The 23,635-nt window shown below is 40.3% G+C and overlaps 1 protein-coding gene across 1 annotated transcript; it reads left to right on the forward strand.

Moving 5' to 3' along the window:
* crbn (cereblon) lies at nt 1-19,497 on the forward strand. Its single transcript, XM_085456599.1, has 11 exons — nt 1-100; nt 360-472; nt 609-811; nt 2,078-2,227; nt 4,846-5,008; nt 9,026-9,088; nt 9,190-9,274; nt 10,589-10,704; nt 13,810-13,874; nt 16,923-17,054; nt 18,472-19,497. The coding sequence occupies exons 1-11, from the start codon at nt 28-30 to the stop codon at nt 18,653-18,655; spliced, it is 1,347 nt and encodes a 448-aa protein (XP_085312725.1). The 5' UTR covers nt 1-27; the 3' UTR covers nt 18,656-19,497.
* Nucleotides 19,498-23,635: the final 4,138 nt, after the last annotated feature.

Below are 23,635 nucleotides of genomic sequence, written 5' to 3' on the forward strand. Positions count from 1 at the left end.
AAGACTTAGTATTGTAAACACAAGGATATGGCTGACGAGAGGGGTGGAGGGGAAGACAACGCCAACGACAACATGGGGAACCAGTTACAGCTCTTACCAGGTACCCGTTAAGCTGACCGAAAGCCTGCTCGGTGTTTTCACCGGGACAGTGCGTTTCTCTTCCTCCTGCTAAATGCTAGCTAACACACCTCCACAGCAGGCCACTGTTAGTGATCACTCTCACTGTCTCAACCCTCTGCTTTCGCTTTCTTTTCAATTATGCCATCAGTGCGATTTATTAAGGTGAAGCTTTTACGTCTAAGGCTTGTCAACGAGCTACCTAACTTAGCCTCTCTGTGTACACTTGTGCGCTGTGACAGACAATGAGGAGGAGGAAGAGGAGGATGACATGGAGACCGAAGATCGAGACAGTGAGGAGGCAGAAAAGCCCAACATCATCACCTTTGACCCTAGTCTTCCCACATCACATTCAGTGAGTCATGCATCACAATCCCTCTTATTCTAACATCTTTTTTTTTACATGATTTGCTTTCATGCATGTGATCCTTCTCAGAGTTTTAGTTTCTCTGCAGCTGCTGTGTTAATCTAACCCCCTTTTTGTGTGCCAGTACCTGGGTTCAGACATGGAGGAGTTTCATGGCCGTACGGTCCACGATGACGACAGCTGTCAGACCATTCCCGTGCTGCCACACACAGCTGTGATGCTGGTGCCGGGCCAGACGCTGCCTCTGCAGCTCTTCAGGCCGCAGGAGGTCAGCATGATGAGGAGCGTCATCCAGAGAGACCGCACTTTTGCTGTGCTCGCACACAGGTGTGTGATGCTGTTAAAATCTCTGTGTATGCTGGCAATCATGGAAAGATGCACAACTCCTACAAATGGAAAGCATTTTTTTGTTTTCATTTGAAGAAAATACAGTTGTGGTCAGAAGGTTGCACACACTCATCATAGGCATGAATGTCACTGCAATTTTGGGCTTTTAATGATGTCTTTGAACTGTTTTTTTCCCCCAGGGTTGAATGATTGTAAAACATATATCAGAAGTTTGAAATTATTTTTGGATTTTCTCTAATCCATGGAGGGTTAAAGTTATACACTCTGGCTTACACACACTCACTTAAATCTTCAAATATGTGAAGGTTATGCAGTGTCTTTTAACCTGACAAGTCTTAGGTCTATTAATATCTCATTTCTGATCACGGTTGACTACAACTGGTAGTGTCTCTTTCCCAGGATTGACCAATACTTAGAACAATGGGAAAGTCCAAGGACCTCACTATAAAACCAAAATGAATGTTTATGTTTTGTTTATTTGTTATGGTGGCACAGGTGTTTAGATTTTCCTGCACCTCAGGTGATTGCATGAGGGTGTGGTCACATGTTATTTACCTGACACTGGCGTCAGGTGAGGCTGCAAACCTAGTAACACAGTACTAGCTGCATAAATATGGTGGTGATAGCATCGTGGTCCAGGTTTGTTTTGTTGCCTGTGGCTCTGGTACATGGCACAAAGTACATGAAATAATGAAAGTGTACCACCTCTAAATTCTTCAACTTTAACTCACTCACAGCTAGATGGTTAAAACGTGTATAGAATTGCATCTTTCAGCAGGGCAATGATCCCAAACACACACAAAAACTTGTTTTGGAATGGCTAAAGCAGGTAAAAGCTTCTGGAATGGTCTTTCTAAAGACCTCAAATCAATTGAAAACTTGTAAACAACACTTAAAAGCCAGGTCCATACCAGGAAATCAATGAATTGAAACGCACTCTTAACAATTCTGCCAAGAAGAGTGGCAGATCCTCTGTGGATTATAGAAAATGGGTTATAGAAAATCCCAGATAAATTCAGGCTTGTGTACTCTAATTCTTGTTTTAATGTTTGTTTGTTTTGTTGTTGTTGTTTTTTTAAGCCAAAATTACTATGGCATTCATGTCCACGTTGAGTGTGTGTGTAACCTTGTGACCACAGCTGCAAATTTCCATGACTCTTCTTTATGTAAACTGTTTCTTGTGGGTCACTGGTGGATAATTCTCAGCATTTCATTTCAATTTCTGCATCTGATGTGTGTCTGCAGCGATACAGGTGAGCCGGATGCAGAGTTTGGAACTACGGCTGAAATCTATGCATACAGAGAGGAGCAGGAGTACGGCATTGAAACAGTCAAAGTGAAGGCTATAGGGAGGCAGCGATTTAAGGTCCACGAGATAAGAACTCAAGCAGATGGGTAAGTTGAAGTTCCCTCATAAAGTATTAAACCAAAGGTGGGGGCTGAATTCTTACTGCCAATCCCTGGTTCAAAGATGTGCGACAAATCAACAAAGCCACACATAACCCTTAAAAAATGCCAAATGAAATCAAATATATGCAAAGGAAAAAAATGCAGCCAGCTGTGGAACAGAAAATGGGTGCAAAACATTTTTCTTGTTTAATTCAGAGTTTCTGCAGTAAAAAAAGGAAACTTTGTTTCTTGCATTTAGTGAGACAGCTGTTTTCTACAGGAGTTGCATACCTGCAGGTTTTCAGCCGGACAACTAGTCAGAAACACATTTAGATGAGAAGGAAAACTATGTCAATAATGGCACAGAGACACACCGTCAACAGTCACACAGTATTTGACCACTAGGGGGCAATCTAACACTTGATAAAATCAACTAGAAACACAGGTTTTTTATTGCGTCACAAACTGCTTCAAAACAAGTAGCATGGAGGCTGTCTCTAATAGATGTACTTAAAAGAAATGTAGTTTCTTAAAACATTTGCTTGTGGAAACCAGAGATTACAGCAATTCAGCATCGCGCGGATGTGCATGTGGATGTGTAGAGGTGATGTCAGCTCTATACCTATCTATATTACCAAGAGGTGGTAAACAGACTACACAATATGAGATTATTATGATTTTGAACATTCTGCAAAATGTTGTGTATTTTAATAACATACTGTATATTGCAATTTATCATCAACTGCAAAGTATCCCTTTTATCCAGTAAGATAATGTTATGTCATTTTAGTTCTTTTTTTTCTTTTTGCTGCAAAATGAGATTGTCAAACATAACAACACTTATCACTAAAAGTCTGTAATCAGTCTACCTTTGAATGGGGCAAGTTGGCAAGTACACGCAGTCTGTTTCTAATAATTCAATGGTAAATCATTGAAATTTGCATATCTGTTGCTGTCTACATAAACTGAAATTCACATCTATCTATTACATTTATGCTCAGCAGTCTTCCTCTTCCATTGGAACAAAACCAGAATACAACCAGCTGACAGCCAGTTGTGTCGAGTCCCCTCGAGTTGTGCTCATTGACAAAGACTCATTCAGACTGATGGCAAACTGTCTGCATTTATAAATTAGACAGCATGTCTGTGCAAACCTTTAACAATCTCTCTGTGAGTGACTGCAGTCAGTTCAAATCAGAATGTGACTGTTTGCAGAAAGGTTGTCTCCTATTGGGTGATCTGTGCATTTGCCTTATGACTGCACAAGTGGTCATGACTGTGCAACACTCAAGTTCTGGGCAACCATCTCGCCACCATAAGTCCTATTTTTACTTGCGTCACTGAGTCATTAGCTTGCTTTTAATTTGGAAGTAGCTTTGTCAAGCTAAGCGTGTCCAGTGTTGGATGGTTTTTCGGTTGAGATTATATATATATATATATATATATATATATATATATATAAAACAATTCTGTAACTGTAACTTCGGTCGTTGCTGTGCTTTTTTTTTGGAAGTCGAATTTCCCAGAGGAACCCACCCGAGGGATTAATAAAGTTCTATCTTATCTTATCTCTTATCTTATATAATGTAAGTTTACTTGGCTAACATTATCACAGGATGATGATGCATGAGATGCCCTCTCGTGCATAGTACTCCCAGAGTATTTTAATTGTATTTAATAAAATATCAATATTTAGTGTCTCCAGATCCATACAATATCACCACACAAAATCACAATACTATGCTTTTGCAATATTTTTTTTCACCGCCTCTAGAATCATCCTCACATGTTGAAATTTGTGAAGAGGGCTGTTGCAACAACAGATTTACGTTTCTGACTTATTCCAGAGTTCAGTGCAGCTGCGTAAATGCAAAGCATATTGTCTTTTTGGACTGAAAAGGAAGCATTGATAAAGATGTATCTATTGAAGTCATGTAATAGATCATATTAACCCACATCCTCCCTGGAAATCATCGGCACATACTGTCCATAAAAATGAGGCTTTATTAAGGCATTTTCCTTTTCTCTAATTGAGGTTATATAATACACATACAGTGGTTGCCATGATTGTGTTGACCTTCTGTTGTGACTCTTGGAAAATACAGCATTTAATCAATCACTCAATTACATGCAGTCTGCTCTTTCTCTTGTTTAAAATTAAAATATACTTTGTACTTTTTCTGTCTATTCTTTCTATTTCAGTAAACATCCTCCCTGTAATGTTTCTAAGATGAAATGGCTTAGTAATTATATTTTAGATCAGATTAAAAGGTCAAGTCTGGACAGACATGGATTTAGCCCTACAGCTGTGAGGCAGCGTTTCTTGTTTCTCTGTGGTCTGGCTTTGCTTTGTATTTCTCTGCACGAAGTTCACTGAGAATAATCTGTGTCGGGCACTGGCAAAATATTTCTTATTGTCGAGTGAGGAAAAAACCCAGATGGCACCTTTTTGTGATCACCTCAATGATCCAAACATCCTGTAATGTAGCGTTTGGCCAGTGCACCATTTGTTTAATCTACTATTCGCCTGCTCAGTTTCACTCATATTCTGCTGTCATCATTCACATTTCCCTTCTTTTGTGTCACGGGTCTTTGTTATTGTCTGCTTTTGTTCCTCTTCTCAGGATCAAACAGGCTAAAGTGCAGATCCTTCCAGAACGAATCCTTCCAGACCCCCTCTCCGCTGTGCAGCTAACGCCTCTGTCCAGGCTCCACATGCACCCTTCTTCCAAACCTCCAAGTCAGAGCTGCAAACAGGCTCAGTGCTGGTGGAATAACTACAAACAGGTACAGAGAATCATGCACAAACGTGAAATCTGTGTGCGCTTTCTAAAAGTAACAGTTTCTACTTTTGGAGATGTTTGAATCAGATGACAGTGACAAGAAAGTTAAGATGAATTTCCTCATCTAAGATGCAAAATGTATTTTTCCACTTTGAGAAACTGTTCAGTAAAACATCAGATCAGTCGGTGCCTGTTGAAGATAAGATAAGATAAGATAACCTTTATTAGTCCCACACGTGGGAAATTTGTTTTGTCACAGCAGGAAGTGAACAGTGCAAAAGTTATGAGGCAAAAATTAGAATACAATAAGAATAAATACAGTACACAACTGTACAGAATAGAATAAAATAAAATACTATATACAGTAGAATAAAATAAAATAAATATACAATAAGATAAAAATAGAATACAAATACAAATACTATATACAACTGAGTAAAAATACAACGATGCCAGAAAAGATTATTGCACTTAGTATTATTGCACATGTATGGATGTGTGTGCTTGATCAGTTAAAGTCTTTATTATGGAGTCTGACAGCAGTGGGGAGGAAAGACCTGCGAAAACTCTCCGTCCCACACCGTGGGTGCCGCAGTCTCCCACTGAAGGAGCTGCTCAGTGCTGTCACAGTCTGCTGCATGGGGTGGGAGATGTTGTCCATCAGGGATGACAGCTTAGCCGCCGTTCTCCTGTCACTCACCACCTCCACTGGGTCCAGAGGGCATCCTAGAACAGAGCTGGCCCTTCGGATCACCCTGTTCAGTCTCTTCCTGTCCCCAGCAGAGATGCTGCCGCCCCAGCAGACCACACCATAAAAGATAGCAGAAGCCACAACAGAGTCATAGAATTTCTTCAGGAGTGGGCCCTCCACTCCAAACGACCTGAGTCTCCGCAGCAGGTACAGCCTGCTCTGCCCTTTCCTGTAGAGGGCGTCTGAGTTATGAGTCCAGTCCAGTCTATTGTTCAGATGAACACCAAGGTACCTGTAGCTGTCCACTATTTTGCCACTATTGCAGAGTCATCAGAGAACTTCTGCAGGAAGCACTGGGTGGAATTGTGGGAGAAGTCTGCAGTGTAGATGGTGAAGAGGAACGGAGCCAGAACCGTTCCCTGTGGGGCCCCCGTACTGCAGACGACCCTGTCCGACACACAGCCCTGAGTCCTCACATACTGTGGTCGGTCGGTGAGGTAGTCCAGGATCCAGGTAGTGAGGTGATGGTCCACTCCAGAGTTCACCAGCTTGTCCTTTAGAACGGAGGGAAGAATGGTGTTGAAGGCACTGGAGAAATCAAAGAACATGATTCTCACAGTGCTTCCAGCGGTCTCCAGGTGAGCGAGGGAACGATGTAGGAGGTGAATGACGGCATCATCCGCTCCAATGCCAGGCTGGTAGGCAAACTGAAGTGGGTCCAGTGATGAGCTTATTAGGCGCCGAAGCTGAGCCAGGACCAACCGCTCCAGGGTCTTCATCAGGTGGGATGTCAGAGCCACCGGCCTGTAGCTGTTGAGGTCCTTGGGGCGTGAAGTCTTTGGCACTGGTACAACACAGGAGGTTTTCCAGAGCTGTGGGACTCTTCCCAACCTCAGGCTCAGGTTGAAGAGGTGCTCCATCACCCCACACAGTTGGTCCGCGCAGGACCTGACGACCCTCGAGCTGTCAGGTCCTGCGCGGACCAACTAAATAATCAAAGTCTAGTTTTGTGTGAAAGTGAAGACCTGAAATACATTCAAAGAATTACTAGAAATATGTGGTGAAGTTTCCATTTGAATCATGAGCAAAATGAGCATTTTCACCTGAATCCTTTTCACTGAATCCCACCCTAACCCTATACTGTTAGATCCAAAGGTTTTTGGACAGTGACATAAAAAAAGATTATGCCTCTCTACACCACCACAGTAGATTTTAAATCAAATCACAATTTTTCCTAAAATGTTGCATTAACTACCTAAAAGTAATTGGACAAACTAACATAATGTTAATTACATGGAATGTCTTTAATACTTGATGAAAGTCTGTGGACATAATCAAAAGCTGTTTCCTCCCCTGAGATCCTCTGCTAGACCTTGGCTCTCTCTGCCTTTAGTTTTGTCTTTGATAACTGAAAAGCATGCTCTGTTGGGTTGAGATCAGGTGACTAACTTGGCCACCGAAGAATATCTAAAATATTTTGCCTTGAGAAAATCTCAGCTTGCTTTTGCAGTATGCTTTGGGTCATAGTCCATTTGCAGTGTGAAGTGCAGGATTTGGTTGAATCTGAGCAGACATAGCCCTGTACACTTTTATCAGTCATTCATCCTCCTGCTTCTATCAGCAGTCACATCGTCAATAAACACTAGTGGTCCAGTTCCACTGGCAAACGATACATGCCTGTATCATGACACTTCCTGCACTATGTTTCACAGATGTATTTTGATTTGGCTCAAGGGCTGTTTTTTTTCCTTCTCCATACTTTTCTCTTCCTAGCTCGTACAAGTTCTTCTTGGGTTCATCTGTCCAAAGAACTTATTTTAGACTGACGCGGGCTCTTTTAGATGTTTTCTTTAGATGTTTTCTGGGAAAGTCTAATCTGTCCTCTTATGGCTGAAGGGGTATTGTCGTCATCACAGTTAGCGGGATGATTGTGAGTTTGTGAATGTGATAACTCGAGAATGAGGCAATGTTTGAATTTAATACAGTGGGTGCAGCTAATAAAAATCTCAACGACCTTGAGTTTGAGCCCAAGGTCAAGTTTTCTGAAAATCTTTTAAACGCAGTAACACAAGAAGAAGTTCATGTAGGGTTTTGAAATTGATCCCACAGGTGTCTCTGCTACTAGGGTGAGTCATACCATTGGCGATTATCAGTGTTTTTGTTCTTTAGTGTAACCAGTAGTTTGCACCTTCTTGTAAATCCTCCTTTCCCAATCATGAAGTCATCTCTTAATTGTAGACTTTGACAATGATGCAACTGTATCTCACTGAGTGTTCTTGACTTGGTCAGATGTTGCTATTAAATTAATTTGGTTATGATCATTTGGTAGGGGTCATCTGTGGTCTTTCAGGCCTTTGATTGTTGATTTGGACCTAAAGTTTGTGCTGTCCCTCGTAGGTTTATTTACTTTTTTCAGTCTAATGATGGCCTCCCTCACTTCCAACAACATCTCGCCAACGAGGGAAGAGACCTTATCTGCCCATTATACTGATTAACATTCAATTGTCCAATTACCTCTGAGCCCCTGAAAATTGTTATTAAAAACAATTTAAAAAAAACCCAAGATAAAAACGTCTCTAACTCCTAAACTGTTAATGCAGTTAGTAAAACTACTTGAATTAAAGCTGAAATCCTGCCAATTCAAACGCATTTTGATTGTCTGATTCAGATCTGTTGTGATGAAGTACTGAGGCAAAATTGCAAAAAATGTGTCATTGTCCAAAAATTCTGGGATTTTTACCTCCATAAACTGTAAGTGGTAAAAAAAAAAAAGATAAGCGGCTTTTTTCTGTCTTGTAATATTAAATACTGCCTACATTTAACTGAGTGCTGAATTAGCTTGATATTTTTATGGTTCAGCATGTTTGGAGTTGGGCATGCTAATCTTTATTGTTTGACATTTCCAAATACAACCTGTACATATAACCTATGGTGTGTTTAGTTAGTACATAGTTCATTTTAATCCAGTTCACTCACATGAATTGACTAGTTGTTGCAGCTGATGTGTTTCATAATGTAAAGATGTGAAATAAATCAATACAGTTAAAAACAGTAGAGAAAGTGACTTAGTGCAGATGTGTTGGCAGGTGTTAGATTGTTTTAGTAGGAGAAAATGTTAATGTCTACTGTTAAAGGAGAATAAGTAGATGACATGTTAAGGTATCTGTGCAGGTGACATTAACACTGGATGTGAAAGTAGCCCATGTGCAAAACCGTGACCTGGAACATGCTACTTTTACTTATCTATATGACAAAGGGACGGATCTTGTGTTGCTTCCATAATCATCAGATTAGATTTGATTTAAGTGATACATGTGTTATTGACCACAGAGAAAGTTTCACTGTGCCAGTCTGACGCCATGGCCACCCTGGGTCTACGCACTCTATGATTCAGTAAGTACTGCAGCCCGCGGCACTTCCTCCTCTATATATAAACATGACACACAAATGAATATAAACCAAGATTTCTCGGCTTTTGGTGGTTCACCTCACAGGAGTCGCTCATGAACAGGGTGAAGAAACAGCTTCATGAATGGGATGAGAATCTGAAGGATGATTCCCTCCCGGCGAATGCAGTAGGTCAGACTATGTTGATTTTATTCCAGAAGGTACAGGTACAGATGCAGACAAAATTATTACCTCCCCTATTATTAAAGTGATGAAGTCAAGGGGAATTTCTACATAGCTTTTCTAAACACACTAGTTTTTTTGCAGAATGTCACTTGAGAAAGTGTTGTTCCAAAAATAAAATAAAATAAGTTTAGATTTAAGAAAAGGAATTGTTGATGGTCACAAGGCAGGAGATGGATATACAAGGTTTTCTGAGAGTCACGAACTGGAGTGAGACGTATCAATAATAAATTCAAAGAGAGCTATTAATACAGAGCAAGCCTGGCAGAGGCAGGAAGCCAAAAAGGCTTCCAAAGGCTCTGGAATGAAAACTAGTGAGAGATGTGTTTAAAGACCCCAGAACAAAATGCAGAGACACTAGTAAATGATTTAGCAAAGTCAGAAATTGTAGGATCAAAGGACACTCACTGGAACGCCGCACAGGAATGGACTGCAAGGTTGCTGAAGGGGAAAAACTCCACTTCTGTAGAAAAAGACACTTTTAAACCAGACTGAAATATGCTAAAGACAACCTGGAAAAAGATTACGCAGAACTATTTGGCCACAGAAACGTTGCTTATATCTGGAGGAAGAAGAGCGGTGGACAGCCCAGAGAGCACCACAATGAAACATGGTGGTCGGAGTATCATGTAGGGATTCTTCGGTGCATCTGGAACTAGGAATCTCATCAAGGTGGAAGGAATAAAGAAGAAAGACATGGAGATTTTAAAAGAAAGCAGTCAGCAGCATAACTGGTTCTGGGTCATTGCTTTGTCTTCCAGCACAGTGACTCAAAACATACATGGCTCCTGGTGAAGAATTGCTATCAGAAGACCAAAGTGAACATTACTGGCTAGTCTGCACAAAGCCCTGGCTTGAATCCGAATGAAAATTTATGGTGTGTACCGAAGACCAGAAGGAGGAGGGGGTGGTGGAGATTGACCAAAGAAGAATGGGCTGGGATTGCTCAGAAGACGTGTGTGAAAACCACAACAAATATCTGCAAGGTGTTACCCAGAAAAAAGGATACGCAATAGATTATTAGCATCAGGGGGGTTAATAATTTTCACCTGATTGTTTCTGTTTCTTGTGAAATTGTTTTGTTTCTGTGTGCAAAGTAAAATATGGTACGCAATCCCTATTGGGAACTACTTTTTTAGGGGGGCTAATAATTCTGTCCTCATCTGTATGTAAACATGCACACTCGCAATTTGTTTGTGTTCGTTGTACTTTCTGTCCTCTTTATTTCATCGCTCTCTTGTCCTTCTGTCTACGCTCTGTCAGATTTCTCCTACAGAGTAGCAGCCTGTCTGCCCATAGATGATGCTCTGCGGCTCCAGCTATTAAAGATTGGCAGCGCCATCCAGAGACTTCGCTGTGAGCTAGACATTATGGATCGGGTAAGTAAAAGTCACCAACAGCCTCGCTGACCTGCCCCAAACCTCAGACATAATTTGTCTTATGCAGTGATAAGATTCCTACTTGTGCTTTACTGAGCACACAGTGTCCCTCTGGTGTGTCTTGTTATATTTAACCATGTCTGACGGGGGCTGACAGATGTGTTAGTGCTGCAATATTTCAGTTTTCAGAGTCAAAAGCAGCCATTGCAGCATTTAAGGTTAATGGACCGGTATTTAGCATGCAGTGAACATCAGCTGTTTGTCACCTTGAAGGGGTTGATCTGATTTTAAGGAGAGGTTGGACACAGCAAGAGAGCTATCCATATTTCAATTAAAGAAAAAAACTCAAAACAAAGCACTCTGGCCACTGTAGATCTGCTTTTACTCAGTCATGTGGGCCAAAGCAGTCACAGGTTGTTTTTAGCCGTGTTAGCAGTATGGCTTTGTAGTAAGGACACTTATGCTGGTCAGTGGTTTCATCACTTTGCTGCGACTGAAATTGCTTCATAATTGTTACATTTGGCAAAAACATTTAACTCCCACTCCAGATGATTTGAAATCATCTCTGGTCTGGTAGCTGTTCTTCTAATCCCTTTAGTCAGCTCCGCTATTTACAGAGACTATTCTTCAGGCCCTCTTCAGTCATTGCCATACTTGAGCATAGGAAGACATGTTCCACACATGCTCAGTGGAGAACAGCAATAGCTACTTTGTTTGTGTTCATCTGAAGAGGATGACAAAAAGCTATGTGTGAGTGCTTAATGAGAGTAAAATCAAAGAAGGGAAGGAGAGGAGTTGCATTAAAGCTCCTATATTGTGTAGCGTATTGGTTAATACGGAGACGGGTTACGCCCTCACGGGGCTTTCATCAGCATCAAACACACATTGTTTACTCCTTCTTCTCTTAGATACTCCCATTAGGATTCCACATTGTCGATCATCCATTTTCATCTCTCCCAGTCTTTTTTGTCTTTCTCTGTCACATGTCCAGCACCTGACTGTCTGCTCTCACAACATCCACAAACCTCTTGTGCCTCCTTTTTTTTCCCCTCTTGCCCAGAAGCTCAAACTTTAATAACCTTCTCTTAAAGATAACCATCATTTCTCCTTCCTCTCCATTTTGTCCCTGAGCCTTCCCTCTAATATGCTCATTCCTAATCCTGTCCATCATTTTCATTCCCAGTGTAAATCTCCTTCGCATGAGAAACTACCTACAGTTCTGCTTCCTGACCTTTTATCTCGAACCTGCAATTGAGTCCATAAGTTTCTGTGACATTTCTTGTCATTTTGCCTCTGTACACCAACATAGTGGATTTTATATACTCAAGATTGAAGTGATTGAAGTGCAGCGTTTTAGCTTTCATTCAAAGGTTTTTTACAGAAAGCTTTGTATTACCTGTTTAGGAATTTTGGCAATTTATGTGCATAGTCCCTCATTTTCAGAGGTACAAAATGAACTGGACGATTGACTGACAAGGCTAGTTGAAGCCTTTTCCCCGTTATTTAATGAGAAATAAAGTATATGTAATATATGTAAGTTAAGATCATCTAACTAAGTCAGGTTCTGTCAGGTTCTCCAATCAAGAGTCTTCTTCATGAGTTTTAGACTTTAGGCTCCTTATTCAAATTATGTAATTTTTTTTTCAGTTGCTTTTGAGTCTCTGAAAATGGGAGACTGTATAAAAATGGCTGAAATCCCCACACAGTTAATGCAGGACTTGAAGCGTCTGGAATTAAAGCTCAAAGTCTACAATCTTGATTCTTTAATTTGAAACTCACTGTGGTGGTGTAAAGGTGCTTAATTACAACAAATTATGGACCTAACTGTATATGACACACCCGATCTCACTGCCACCTTTCCTTTTACTTCCATCACAAATCATCCTGATATGCTCTTCACCTTTCTTCCATGACCGGCGGCTCTCTGAATGGACAACACATCTGATATCGTAGTGGCTCACACTATGATATCAGGGTCTTAATCTAATAACAAATTTAAAAAAAAAAAGATTGCAATCAAGGTACTTAAAAATATTAAATATAAATCACAACAACAGTCGCCTCAAGGCGCGTTATATTGTAAGGTAGACCCTACAATGATAAATTCAGAGAAAAACCCCAAAATCATATGACCCCCTATGAGCAAGCGCTTTGGCCACAGTGGGAAGGAAAAACTCCCTTTTAACACGGAGAAACCTCCAGCAGAACTAGGCTGGCCTGGAGGGGTGGCCATCTGCTGCGACCGTTTGGGGTAAGAGGATATGTTAAGCTGTTTGATGGCAGCACCATGTCTCTGAAAGCTGGGATGAAAACAAAAAAGTCTGGGAAAGGAAGCAAGGTACTAAAAAGAAATCATTTTGCAACTAATGAATTAAATTGACAAGAGGCCAGTAACATGAGTGGGTATAACATTTTTTTAAAAAAGCACCTTAGAGAGGTAGAGTTCCTCAGAAGTAAAGATGGGCTGGCCTTCACCAATCTGCAACAAATTGTTCCTCAGTGTAAACATACAGTACGTAACATCAAATGACTCGGAGAAGAATAGGACAACATTCCTCTCGTCAGTTCTTAGTCATTTACAGACTGATTTACTAACATGTTTTCTATGTTGTGAATGAAAAATGGTTTTTAAAAAAAAAAAGAAAAAAAGGTGTGGCTCTAGTCAGTTAGCCAAATCCAAATAATAAGGAGTAAAATTAGAAAAACAAACAAACATCTAATTGGTTAGCAAGCTCAGATGACTGATTCAGGAGGAGGATGGTAAGTTAATGTTAATGATTTTCCAGGCATGTTTATATAAACAGTGATCAGTGTGTCGCACTTGTGTTGAATCAGAAGCTGAAGCTTGATTTGTGAAGTGCTCGTTAAATGTGTTTGCCCATTATCTGTTGTCCCTTCTTTCTGATTGAGGATAATAATCCCTCTCACCAACGACACTGACGTGACCTGAGCTCGGGCCATGTTTTGAGTCGCATTTGTGGAAGCGTGACGAATGGCATGATTAATATAACGCCCTCAATGAGCCTCAACAGTGGACGCTTTGCTTTGAAAATATGTGACATGTATACATATTGTTAAAACCCTCTTTTCTCTCCTCCTCCTCAGTGCACGTCGCTGTGCTGTAAACAGTGCCAGGACACGGAAATCACCACAAAAAATGAGATCTTCAGGTGAGCGCTTGTTTTTGATTTTTGTTAAAATAGTAGTTGATAGTGATCAGCACATAGTGGTTCCGTCTCAGCACTAGTAACATCCTTCTCACATCACTGGAAATTTGGATTCAGTAATAGAATAAAAGATGATGTAACCAACTTCACAGATTTCACAGATTTCCATGTTCAAGTCGGCAGTTTTTCCTGCTTTTAACAATAATGGAGTGTAGTAGACTTTTATAGTTTTTTGAGTTGTTTCCGGAGCAGCTGGCATAATTGGGGGTGGAGGTTTATGACAGTTTTATTAGGTCTTATTATCCAAGTTCTTCTTGTTTTTTTTTTTCTTCATTGTAATCACTGAAATTATTAGCACGTCAAAGTTAAGACCAATTTGTCTGTCTGAGAGTTACGTAAACTCTGGGATTACATCAGGAAAGTAAGTGGTGCTTCTCTACACCTCCTCACTCACACAGTCTAAGTGCACTCTCTTATATGCACACTGTTATATAATGTCATTTTCTGACGGTTTGCTGTGTAATGGTTAATCTGTTTGTCCAACAGTGACACAAAAAACCTTGAACAGTCATGAAATTGCCCAGAACATTCTTAGGGGTTTATGAGAAAAGTGCACTCTCTGTTTTGTCATCCATATATTTTGAGTCAGTGAGTGATTATGTGTGAGAGAGGCAAGCAGACTAATAGTTGAAGCACTGCCTCTGACGAATTTACATACTGTATGGTGCTAATGCATCTTCTTTCAATGCCAGAGCAGAAGTACATTAAATGTAACCAAATTACCGCTTTAAAGACTGACTGAAAATGAAGTTTTTGGGGCTGATTATACTTAGTGTGTTTGTGTGTGTGGGACATCAAAATGTCTTTTGATGCGTCATTTCTGATTGTGTTTGGCTTTTGATACTTCAAACCTTATTCATGGTGTGGGTTTAGCGCTGTACAGGAGCTGCTCTACCGCCTGGCTGTAGCGGTAGAGCAGCCAGGCGGTAGAATTGGTCACCTACTAATCGGAAGGTTGGTGGTTCGATCCCTGGCTACTCCAGTCTGCATGTCAAGTGTCCTTGGGCATCGGAGAGCAACCCCAAGTTGCTCTCCGATGCATCCATCGGAGTATGAATGTGCGTGACCGTAGTTAGGAAGCACTCAGTATAGAGAAAGTGCTTGTGAGAATGGGTGTGATTGGGTGCATGTGGCATGTTGTATAGAGCGCTTTGAGTACTCCAGGAGAGTAGAAAAGAGCTATACAAGAATCAGTCAATTTACAATTTTACCACTTACAGTACTGTGCAAAAGTCTCGAGTCATCTTCATTTCTTTATATTTTGCTTCCAAGCAGCCAGACTTTCTTGTAACCTTTTCAAGTTGTTTTAAGCAATAGTTCTTCAGGCTTTTCTGAAGGTCTTTGGAAGTTTTCCGTTCGACATTTTCACTCCGTTTCAGTGTAAACCTTGTAACTGACCATTTTGAGAGGAATGTTTTTATTTATTAAGCCACGTAACACTGACCTATGGATCATTCAAGCATAAAAAAGACACCTAGCTCAAGTGATGAACCAGTATTGTGTCTAGACGTAATACAAACAACCAATTTTAAATGGCGTCTTTAGGTACTTTGTTACTGTCAGCCTACTACAAAACACATAATTTAATCACATTTGTTTTTGTTGACTCTATAATAAATGCCACAGATAATACAGTTTACAGCATAAAATAGTATTTTTTTGCACCAACAAGGTGATTCGCAAAGAGATATTAGGAAAACCTGCCATTGTCTATGGTCTGTCCTTAAAGAAATGTAGGAAAACTGGACAGGACAAAAGAAGAAATGACAGGCTGAAGTAACATCAGCAGATGAACAATATCGGAAAGTCTGAAAGACGAATCCAAATTTGAAAAATGCACAATGGAACGATATCAGCCTTGGCTTAGCCTCTCCAGGTTATTGAAACAGTGTGGGGTAATCTTGACAGCACAAACAAAAGACAGTCAAAGAAGCTCTTTGAATGTCCTTCAAGAAGCCTGGAGAACTATTCCTGAAGACTCCTTAAATAAATTAGAAGAAAGCTTTCATAAGTAAGTTCAGGCTGTGTTGAAGTATAAAGGTGATCATAGTAAATATTGACTTTCAAGCTCATTTTACAAACTCTTATTTTACCTTAGATACTGTATTTCATTGTATCATTGCACATGTTTTAATAAATCACTGCACTTTCTTCCCATTTTTCTCCAGGGATGAGTTGAAACTTTTGCGCAGTCCTTTTGAGTTTCCAAATTTCACTCTTAGCTCCATGAAAAGGAGCAAATGTTCTCCTCCAGCTAAAGGTAGATGACAAATAAAGGCAAAAAAAACCCCCATCATAAGAAGCCTTAACCTCAGCCTAACATAACAGCTTCACTGGTCCTGGAGATGAACACCACTCCTCTAAAAGACATTTCCTCATTTTTTTTCTCTCCCTGTTTTAATGATGCCACTGTGTAATCAGACCAAATGGGTTGTTATCTGGTGGTGCTAAGGTCTTAGCATAAGATTCATGTTATTTTCATATTCTTCTGTCACTCTGAAAGAGATCATGACCAACAGGAGAGAGGTGATTTCTCCCACTAAGGCAGGAAGTGGATACCAACCATGCCAGTAAAACGCCTTCACGGTATATCAGAGCCAAAGTCCTTCCATCTAGTGGTCAAGCATTCAGTTTTTAAAATTGTGTGAGTCATGCGTACGCCTGCAGTTTTATGTTGCATTTTTAGCTTAGCTGAAAATAGCACAGATGAGATTCAAAGTTCTTAAGAAGCTCCACTGAAAACATTACCCAAAAGAGTTAAAATGCTCTAAGAAGGAAACGATGAAGACAGAAAATTTGTCTTCATTGTTAATATAAAAATGATGAGCACAGCTGAACTTTTTAGCATTTTCAATTTTAGACCTCTTAAAGCCCGTTTCCCCTTTTCATTTTCAGTGTCTCACTTTCATGATGTTTTGTTTTGGCTCAACAGTTTACTGAATTCACACATTTTCCACCTGCCTCTCTCTCTCTCTCTGCCTCTCTCTGCAGCCTGTCCTTGTACGGCCCCATGGCTGCGTACGTCAACCCTCACGGTTACGTCCACGAAACGCTGACTGTCTACAAAGCCAACAACCTTAACCTGGTTGGAAGGCCATCTACGCTGCACAGCTGGTTTCCAGGGTAAATATTTTTAGCATACAGCATGAGTGTGCTTTCCATAAATGGATGTTTTAAGTAAGAGACACATCTCTTGATACCTCACAGCCCAGGGCTTAGAATTTAATGGCATCTGGTGTAGCTGCAAGTTGCTGTGACACTGCTCAGTGCCTGAAATTAAAATGCTTTGTACTGTACTTTGTGTCAACTTGGTTATCAATGGTGCATCTCTTTATGCATGTTCAGGTTGTGCAATCTTGGATTCTGCAGTCAGTGAAGCCTCCAAATTACTTACACTAATAATCCGCTCATCCTTCTTCTCCTGCTTTTCCCATTCAGGGTCACAGGGTGTTAGTCTGTCCTACCTGCCATAGGGCAAAAGTGAGGGTAATCCCTGGACAGGCCATCAGGCTGTCACTGGGCTCATTTAGTAATTAAATAACCCAATTTAAATTCCTGCAACATGATACCTGTGCAAAGCACTTTATGCTGACAGTAATGTCAGTTTTTCTTTTAAAATTTTAAGATATTTTTAAGGTTGTATCGCTGAACTACACTGTGAGAGATTTGGTGAATGATAACAGAATTAAACAGACCTGTAAGAATCTGTTTCAGAGTTTTAGAAGTTGAGGTTTAGATTCGACCAGGCAAATCAGACTCCAGAGTGGGACTTGTGATTTGGTTCTGTCGCAGACAAAAACAGTCACACTCTTAAGAGGAATGAGTTTGGACACAAATGACTTCTAGATCAATTTTACTTTTCAGTGCAAACGTGATCTGACCTCATTCCGACTCATCTGAGAGATGTACACATAAACAACTCCAGCAGCTGTGCATGCTCTGAATATTGATACACAGATGAGCAAAATCAACAGTTTCTGTAGTTGCAAACCACTACTTATGTTTTTTCTGCCACATGATAAAATGGGCTACTCCAGTATAATACAGAGTTATTCTAGAAGTTTCTTGAGACATGGTTTGCTTTTGTTTTGTTTTTGCTTTGACTCTGGGCTTACAGAGTAATACTGTGAACTTCTTAGTTATGTGAATTCAAGGTATATTTGACTTTCTGTACATAGTTTTCATTTGTATGTTTCACCTTTACTGTACATGTGATTCGGCGCGTTTTTTACTGAGACATCGTTGAATCTATTCTTATGGCACACTCACAGGGAGGACTGTGTTGGCATTAACTTGGAACTTGGAAGTCATCTAATCATGCGGCAATAGAGTACAGTGCATAAGTCTTAAGTTGCACTTTATTTTTTTATTTGCATTGTTTTCTTGCCTCCAAAGAGCCGGACCTCCTTGTAATTTTTAAAGTGGTCCTGAGCAACAGTTCTTCAGGCTTTCTGCTTGTAGCAAAGTGCCAAAAGTATACACAGTACTGTATGCACTACTGATCACAAATGTGAAAATGTGGCACTTTAATTGCTTTCAGGTACGCCTGGACGATTGCTCAGTGTCGAACCTGCGGATCCCACATGGGTTGGAAGTTCACAGCCACCAAGAAGGACTTGTCTCCACCTCGTTTCTGGGGTCTGACCCGTTCAGCCATGCTCCCTCGTATCCCACAGAGTGAAGGGGAGGAGGGCAGAGAGGGTTCTCGCCTCTTCTGTCTGTGATACCAGACCATCTATTTGCCTCATTCAGAAAATTCCTGCAAACTTCCCACAGTCTGCATCTTTAGCCACTGTCTGGCTGCAGTTTCTTCAATCACAATGCCTGTCACCCCTGGCAACAAATTCAGCATATTAGCAGAAAGGTCATTTTGGCCTTCAGATGGCAATTTTTAAGTGCATATTTGAACAGGCTGGATGTAATTATTATTCTAAAAGGTTCTTAAAATGCGGAGGCAGTGTCGAGGTTGAAAGCAGTCTGTTAGAGTGAGAGTCAAACTGAGACTTGCAGAATAGACCATGATATGTGGTTAAGATCCCAGCATGCAGCTGCCTGATCTGCACCTCTTTCCAGCTGTTTTCCAAATAGAAGAACACACAGACCCACAGGGGGACGCTGAATGCATAATACTCTTTACCTTCACCTCCTCTCCTCTGTCTTAGCTGGCTGCATGCAGCTAAAATTGAGATGTCGTCGGCAAGCTGCGATGGCCACTTTAAGCTGTTGTAAAATCCGCACACAGTAATTTAATAGTCTAGCATTCAGATCCTTTGTGAGTTTCTCAGATAGGATTTCTAATATTATTATCAGCTGCGAGAGACCGGTGGAGAAAACTGTTAGAAAGAGAGTGCACTCATGTATGTGTAGATCTGTCACGATAGGAGATATTTTGAATTTTGGAATTACAGCGGATGTATTTTTGTATGCAAGAAGGTTGGAAATTAAGCTAACATATTCATTGATGTTTGGTGAAACTGCAATTTGTTATCACAGTGGATTTGTTTTGTTCGAAACAAGAAACTGAAGTGACAATAATGATATTGTGTAATATATCTGATATAATCTGTGTCTGTTTTGTATTCACTAGAGACTCATTATCCCATCTGGAGACGAGCATCATCTTTGATTGCACGAGTGAAAATTAGCGATGCATTGGTGCCTTGCGGCAGACTGTTTATCAAAGGTCAAAGCCCACTGAGACAGAGCAAGAGGAGCATTTACCCTTCTTTTAGTTTGTTCACGCGTGGTATGTTAAAATGGTGTGCCTACGCTCCAGCTCGGTGTCTTTTGAAGTGCGAGGAATCGGATTCAGAAAGGCAAAATGATGATAAGATTTAAGAGTTATTATTATTATTATTATTATTATTTTAATATTCTCTTGGGTTTGTAGGGTGACAGTTTTCAGGATTCTGTTGCAAGGGTAATGGCTCACGTCTGTATTTATGTACGGTAAAACTGAGGCAGTATTTGTTGTTTATATGGCTGTCGACCGACTGTAGAGTCTAATTTATTTATTTTTTTGCAAAACTCTTTTGCTGATTCTTTGTTAGGAAATTATCTTTTTATGAGTAAGCTGAGTAACACAATGAGAAATCATCTCGAATGTTTGTCTGATGACATGTTTTTGGATAGAGAACATCATTTTTTGGATAAACGCGTCTTTTTCTTCACTTTTTCTGCTGAGAGAGGAAAACATTGTTCATGTCTGTGGATCACATTAAACTGGCAATAGATACATTTTAACTTTACCCCTCTACCCTTCCAGCAATGCTGCAAAAACTGCAAACCCCCCCCCCCCCCCCCCCCCTGTTTCTTTCTACCCTTGATTGTTACTCTGGTTGTTCTGCAGTCTTCTATTATTGCTGCCTGGTGTAAGCTATAGTAGTATGCGCATCTACAGACTGGTTTGCAACCATCTAGCAACCACCAGTTACAAGGGAAAAATTAGCATTTCCTGACTGATTAAGAGTGGTTGCTGGGGGTTAATGGTAGCTGCTGGGGAAGTGGTTGCTAAAGATCCAGTTGTGCAGGCCTATTCAGTGACCCCATGGCAACCAGCAGGCACCAGGAGAAAAACTGCCAACTAGTTGACCAAAATCTCCTTGTGATTGCTTTGGTTGCTAGCATATTGCTGTGGTTGTAGTTTGAATTTAAGTGTCTGAGTGTGACACAGACAGGAAATAGAGAAAGTTCACCTTCACAGTAAAAGTTGTCTCAGCTCTGCAGCTAATTTATTCAAGCCACAATTTTTCTTCAAGTTGGGCTAGTGTATAGGAAGTATTTGCAGACGAACATTAAAACCACATGCAACACCTGTGGGTTTTGGTGAAACATCGTGTTTGCTTACGATTTCATCCAGTGAGAGCCAGAGACCTCCGCGAACTGGTGCCAAACATTCGAGGAACATATCCCATTTAAATTTGGCTACACCTACCCTCAAATGATGTACAAATGATCCAAACAGGTCTTCCAGAAAGCCGTCATGAGACAGAAGCTGCCCAGGAACGGGAGAAGTCCTTTAAGGGACAGAAGGTGCTTGGCCATGTTTAAATCAAGTATACTTTCTGCTCTTTCAGGATGGAGTCATAGAATTTTTATCATTGGAGCCTCTGATAGCCACTACATTGTAATAGCTACTTTCAGCTGCTGCATCAGTCAAAGGGGGCCACCAAATATTTGACTTCCAGTTGATACCCTTCCTTATGCAACCCCAAAGTGTACAGAGTTGTATTGATACTTGGTGGGGAAATACCTTTGTTATTTAATAGTTTATCTAGATGTAATCCAATCACCAATCTTCATATTATTGCTGTTCCCTCAAAAATCTGAAAATGTGAGCTTCCGAGTATTTATTTTTTAAGCTTTTACTCATAATCTTCATATTTCATATCAAAACACTTTGTTTCGTCGAGCAGATATATCCGCTTTGAGAGGAGCTCAGAAATTTAAATGACTGTCTTGTGATCTTTTGATGATATTCTCCATCATATAACTGATTTGAGTGTTTGCCATGCCGTCTGATTTACACTCACATATTAAAAACTATAACCTGGATGCTTCACTGGATAAATCATCTGTTTGCAAAAGCCTTTGCTCGTTTCACCAAGCCATTCGTTGTACCACAAATTTAAATAAACACGCAGGTTCCAAGCAGTAGCTCTTGTCTCATGTTTGTCTAAAGAGGACATCTGTGGGAGGTTTTTGAGATGATCTGCTGAGCTGTAACATGCAGGTAGAGCTAACCAACTACCATGCGCCTTCATTGCAGCGTGCAGTATGCAGATGTGACTACGTGCAACTATGCAGATGCAAGTGGCTGGAGGATCATTGATATTCTGTAGCACGTGTGAGAATCTAATCAGTCCATGTATGGGAGCGGAGAATTGTCAGCCACTGTGGCCTTGAACGTGAGGGCCCATCGGAGAGGAGCATTTATAGTAAAAAAAAAAAAAAGTTCACTTGGTTTCGCACGTGGACTACGTGACCTATGGTCGTGGTTAAAAAGTAAAAACACCTCATCCCAGATCTTCTGGTCATTATCAGGTCTTAAATGAGGTTAATACACCCTCAGAACAAAAACACATGAAATATTACACTATGTCATTATGAATTTAACATAAGTTGAGCAAAAATACAGGTCCCATAAGTAAAATTTACCCATGCCTCCAAGAATAAATGCTTACATATACTATATTTCTCATAGTATGATTTTTGTCATGAATGTTGCCCCCCTGTTTTTCTCTGTAAAACATTAGACAGCTTCATTCATTTTTATACGAAAAATGGAAGGCACCGTACGATGACCATTTGAAAAACAAACAAAAAAATTATTCAAAACAAAAACAAATTATTCACAGTCACCACAGCAGGAACCTCTGCAGTATTTAATTTGGCAGATTTTTACGCCAGATGCCCTTCCAGATGCAACCCCCAGGGGATTTGTGTGTCCTCCCAGGAGGGGAGGCTTGTTAGGAAAATGTTTAAACTGCTACACCACAGAAAACAAATATTTAGCATACTGTTGTTTGCATATTGGTCAGCTTGTTTTGTGGCTTTAGCAGTTGTTTTGTTTCTCTCTTTCCTCCTTTATGAAAGGGATGATGAGGTGGTGCTTTTTCCTTAGTCGTCTGCGACCAGTTTCTGTAAAGTCGTTCCTCGATTTGTGGTCAACAAAAATCACGTAAATATAGAAAATCCTCCCTACAGTTCTCTATTGGAATTTGTTTAGATATAAATGTAGATACTCATTGATAGGCTAACTGGTAAAGTGCTTTAATTATTTTTTGAGTAAGTGTAAATGTACTTTTTTTTTTTTTTTTTTTACAATTAGTCCAAATTGATGACAGCTGACTCATTATTATTAATTAAAGTGAGGTTTTTATTCTCACATAAGTTTCATATTGTAAAAAATATATATATACCTGTGTATGTATGTATGTGTTGTGTGTGTATATCTATCTATCTATCTATCTATCTATATTACACATATGCTAACAGGTCACTTTATTAGGTACACCCGCTCAGCACTTTTAAACACACGTCTAATTAGCCAATCATATTGCAGCAATGCCATGCATTTAGGCAGGTGCACAACCTGCAAAAGTTCAAACTGGTCATCAGAAGGGAGACAGATTTAAATGACTTTGAATGTTGTTGGTGCCAGACAGGCTGGTCTGAGCATTTCGGAAACTACTGAAGTGATGGTACTTTCCCACACATGCATCTCTCAGGTTTACAGAAAATGGTCAGAAAAACAGAAAATGTCCAGTAGTGGTGAAAACACCTTGTTGATGCCAGAGATCAGAGGAGAATAGCTAGACTGCTTTGATCTTATTGGAAGGTAACAGTAACTCAAATAACCACTCATTACAACCAAGGTATGCAGGAGAGCATCTTTAAATGCAAAACAGGTCCAACTTAGAAGCAGATGGACTACAGCAGCAGAAGACCACACTGGGTGCCTCTTCTGTCACCAAACCAAAACTGGACAACAGAAAACTGGGGGGAAAAAAGAAGCTGTGACATTTGTAGTGTCAGAATTTAGTGTAAACAACACCTTGGATAGCTGCTGGTATGGTATCAAATATTTTCTTTGCACTTTGGGCCCCCTAATATCAGCTGAGCATTATTTAAATGCCACGGCTTACCCTGAGTATGGCTGCTGACCACATCCATCCTTATACGACCACACTGTACCCATTGTC

This window comes from Copadichromis virginalis, linkage group LG5 (genome assembly GCF_057382275.1).
Source record: "Copadichromis virginalis isolate Kocher_CV1m ecotype Utaka linkage group LG5, C_Virginalis_male_GT1.1, whole genome shotgun sequence".
Lineage (NCBI taxonomy): Eukaryota > Metazoa > Chordata > Actinopteri > Cichliformes > Cichlidae > Copadichromis > Copadichromis virginalis.

Coding starts and splice junctions, on each gene's coding strand:
- crbn (XM_085456599.1), top strand. CDS start 28: ATGGCTGACGAGAGGGGTGGAGGGGAAGACAACGCCAACGACAACATG. Junction 101..359: donor CCAGTTACAGCTCTTACCAG/GTACCCGTTAAG, acceptor GCGCTGTGACAG/ACAATGAGGAGGAGGAAGAG. Junction 812..2,077: donor TTTGCTGTGCTCGCACACAG/GTGTGTGATGCT, acceptor GTGTGTCTGCAG/CGATACAGGTGAGCCGGATG.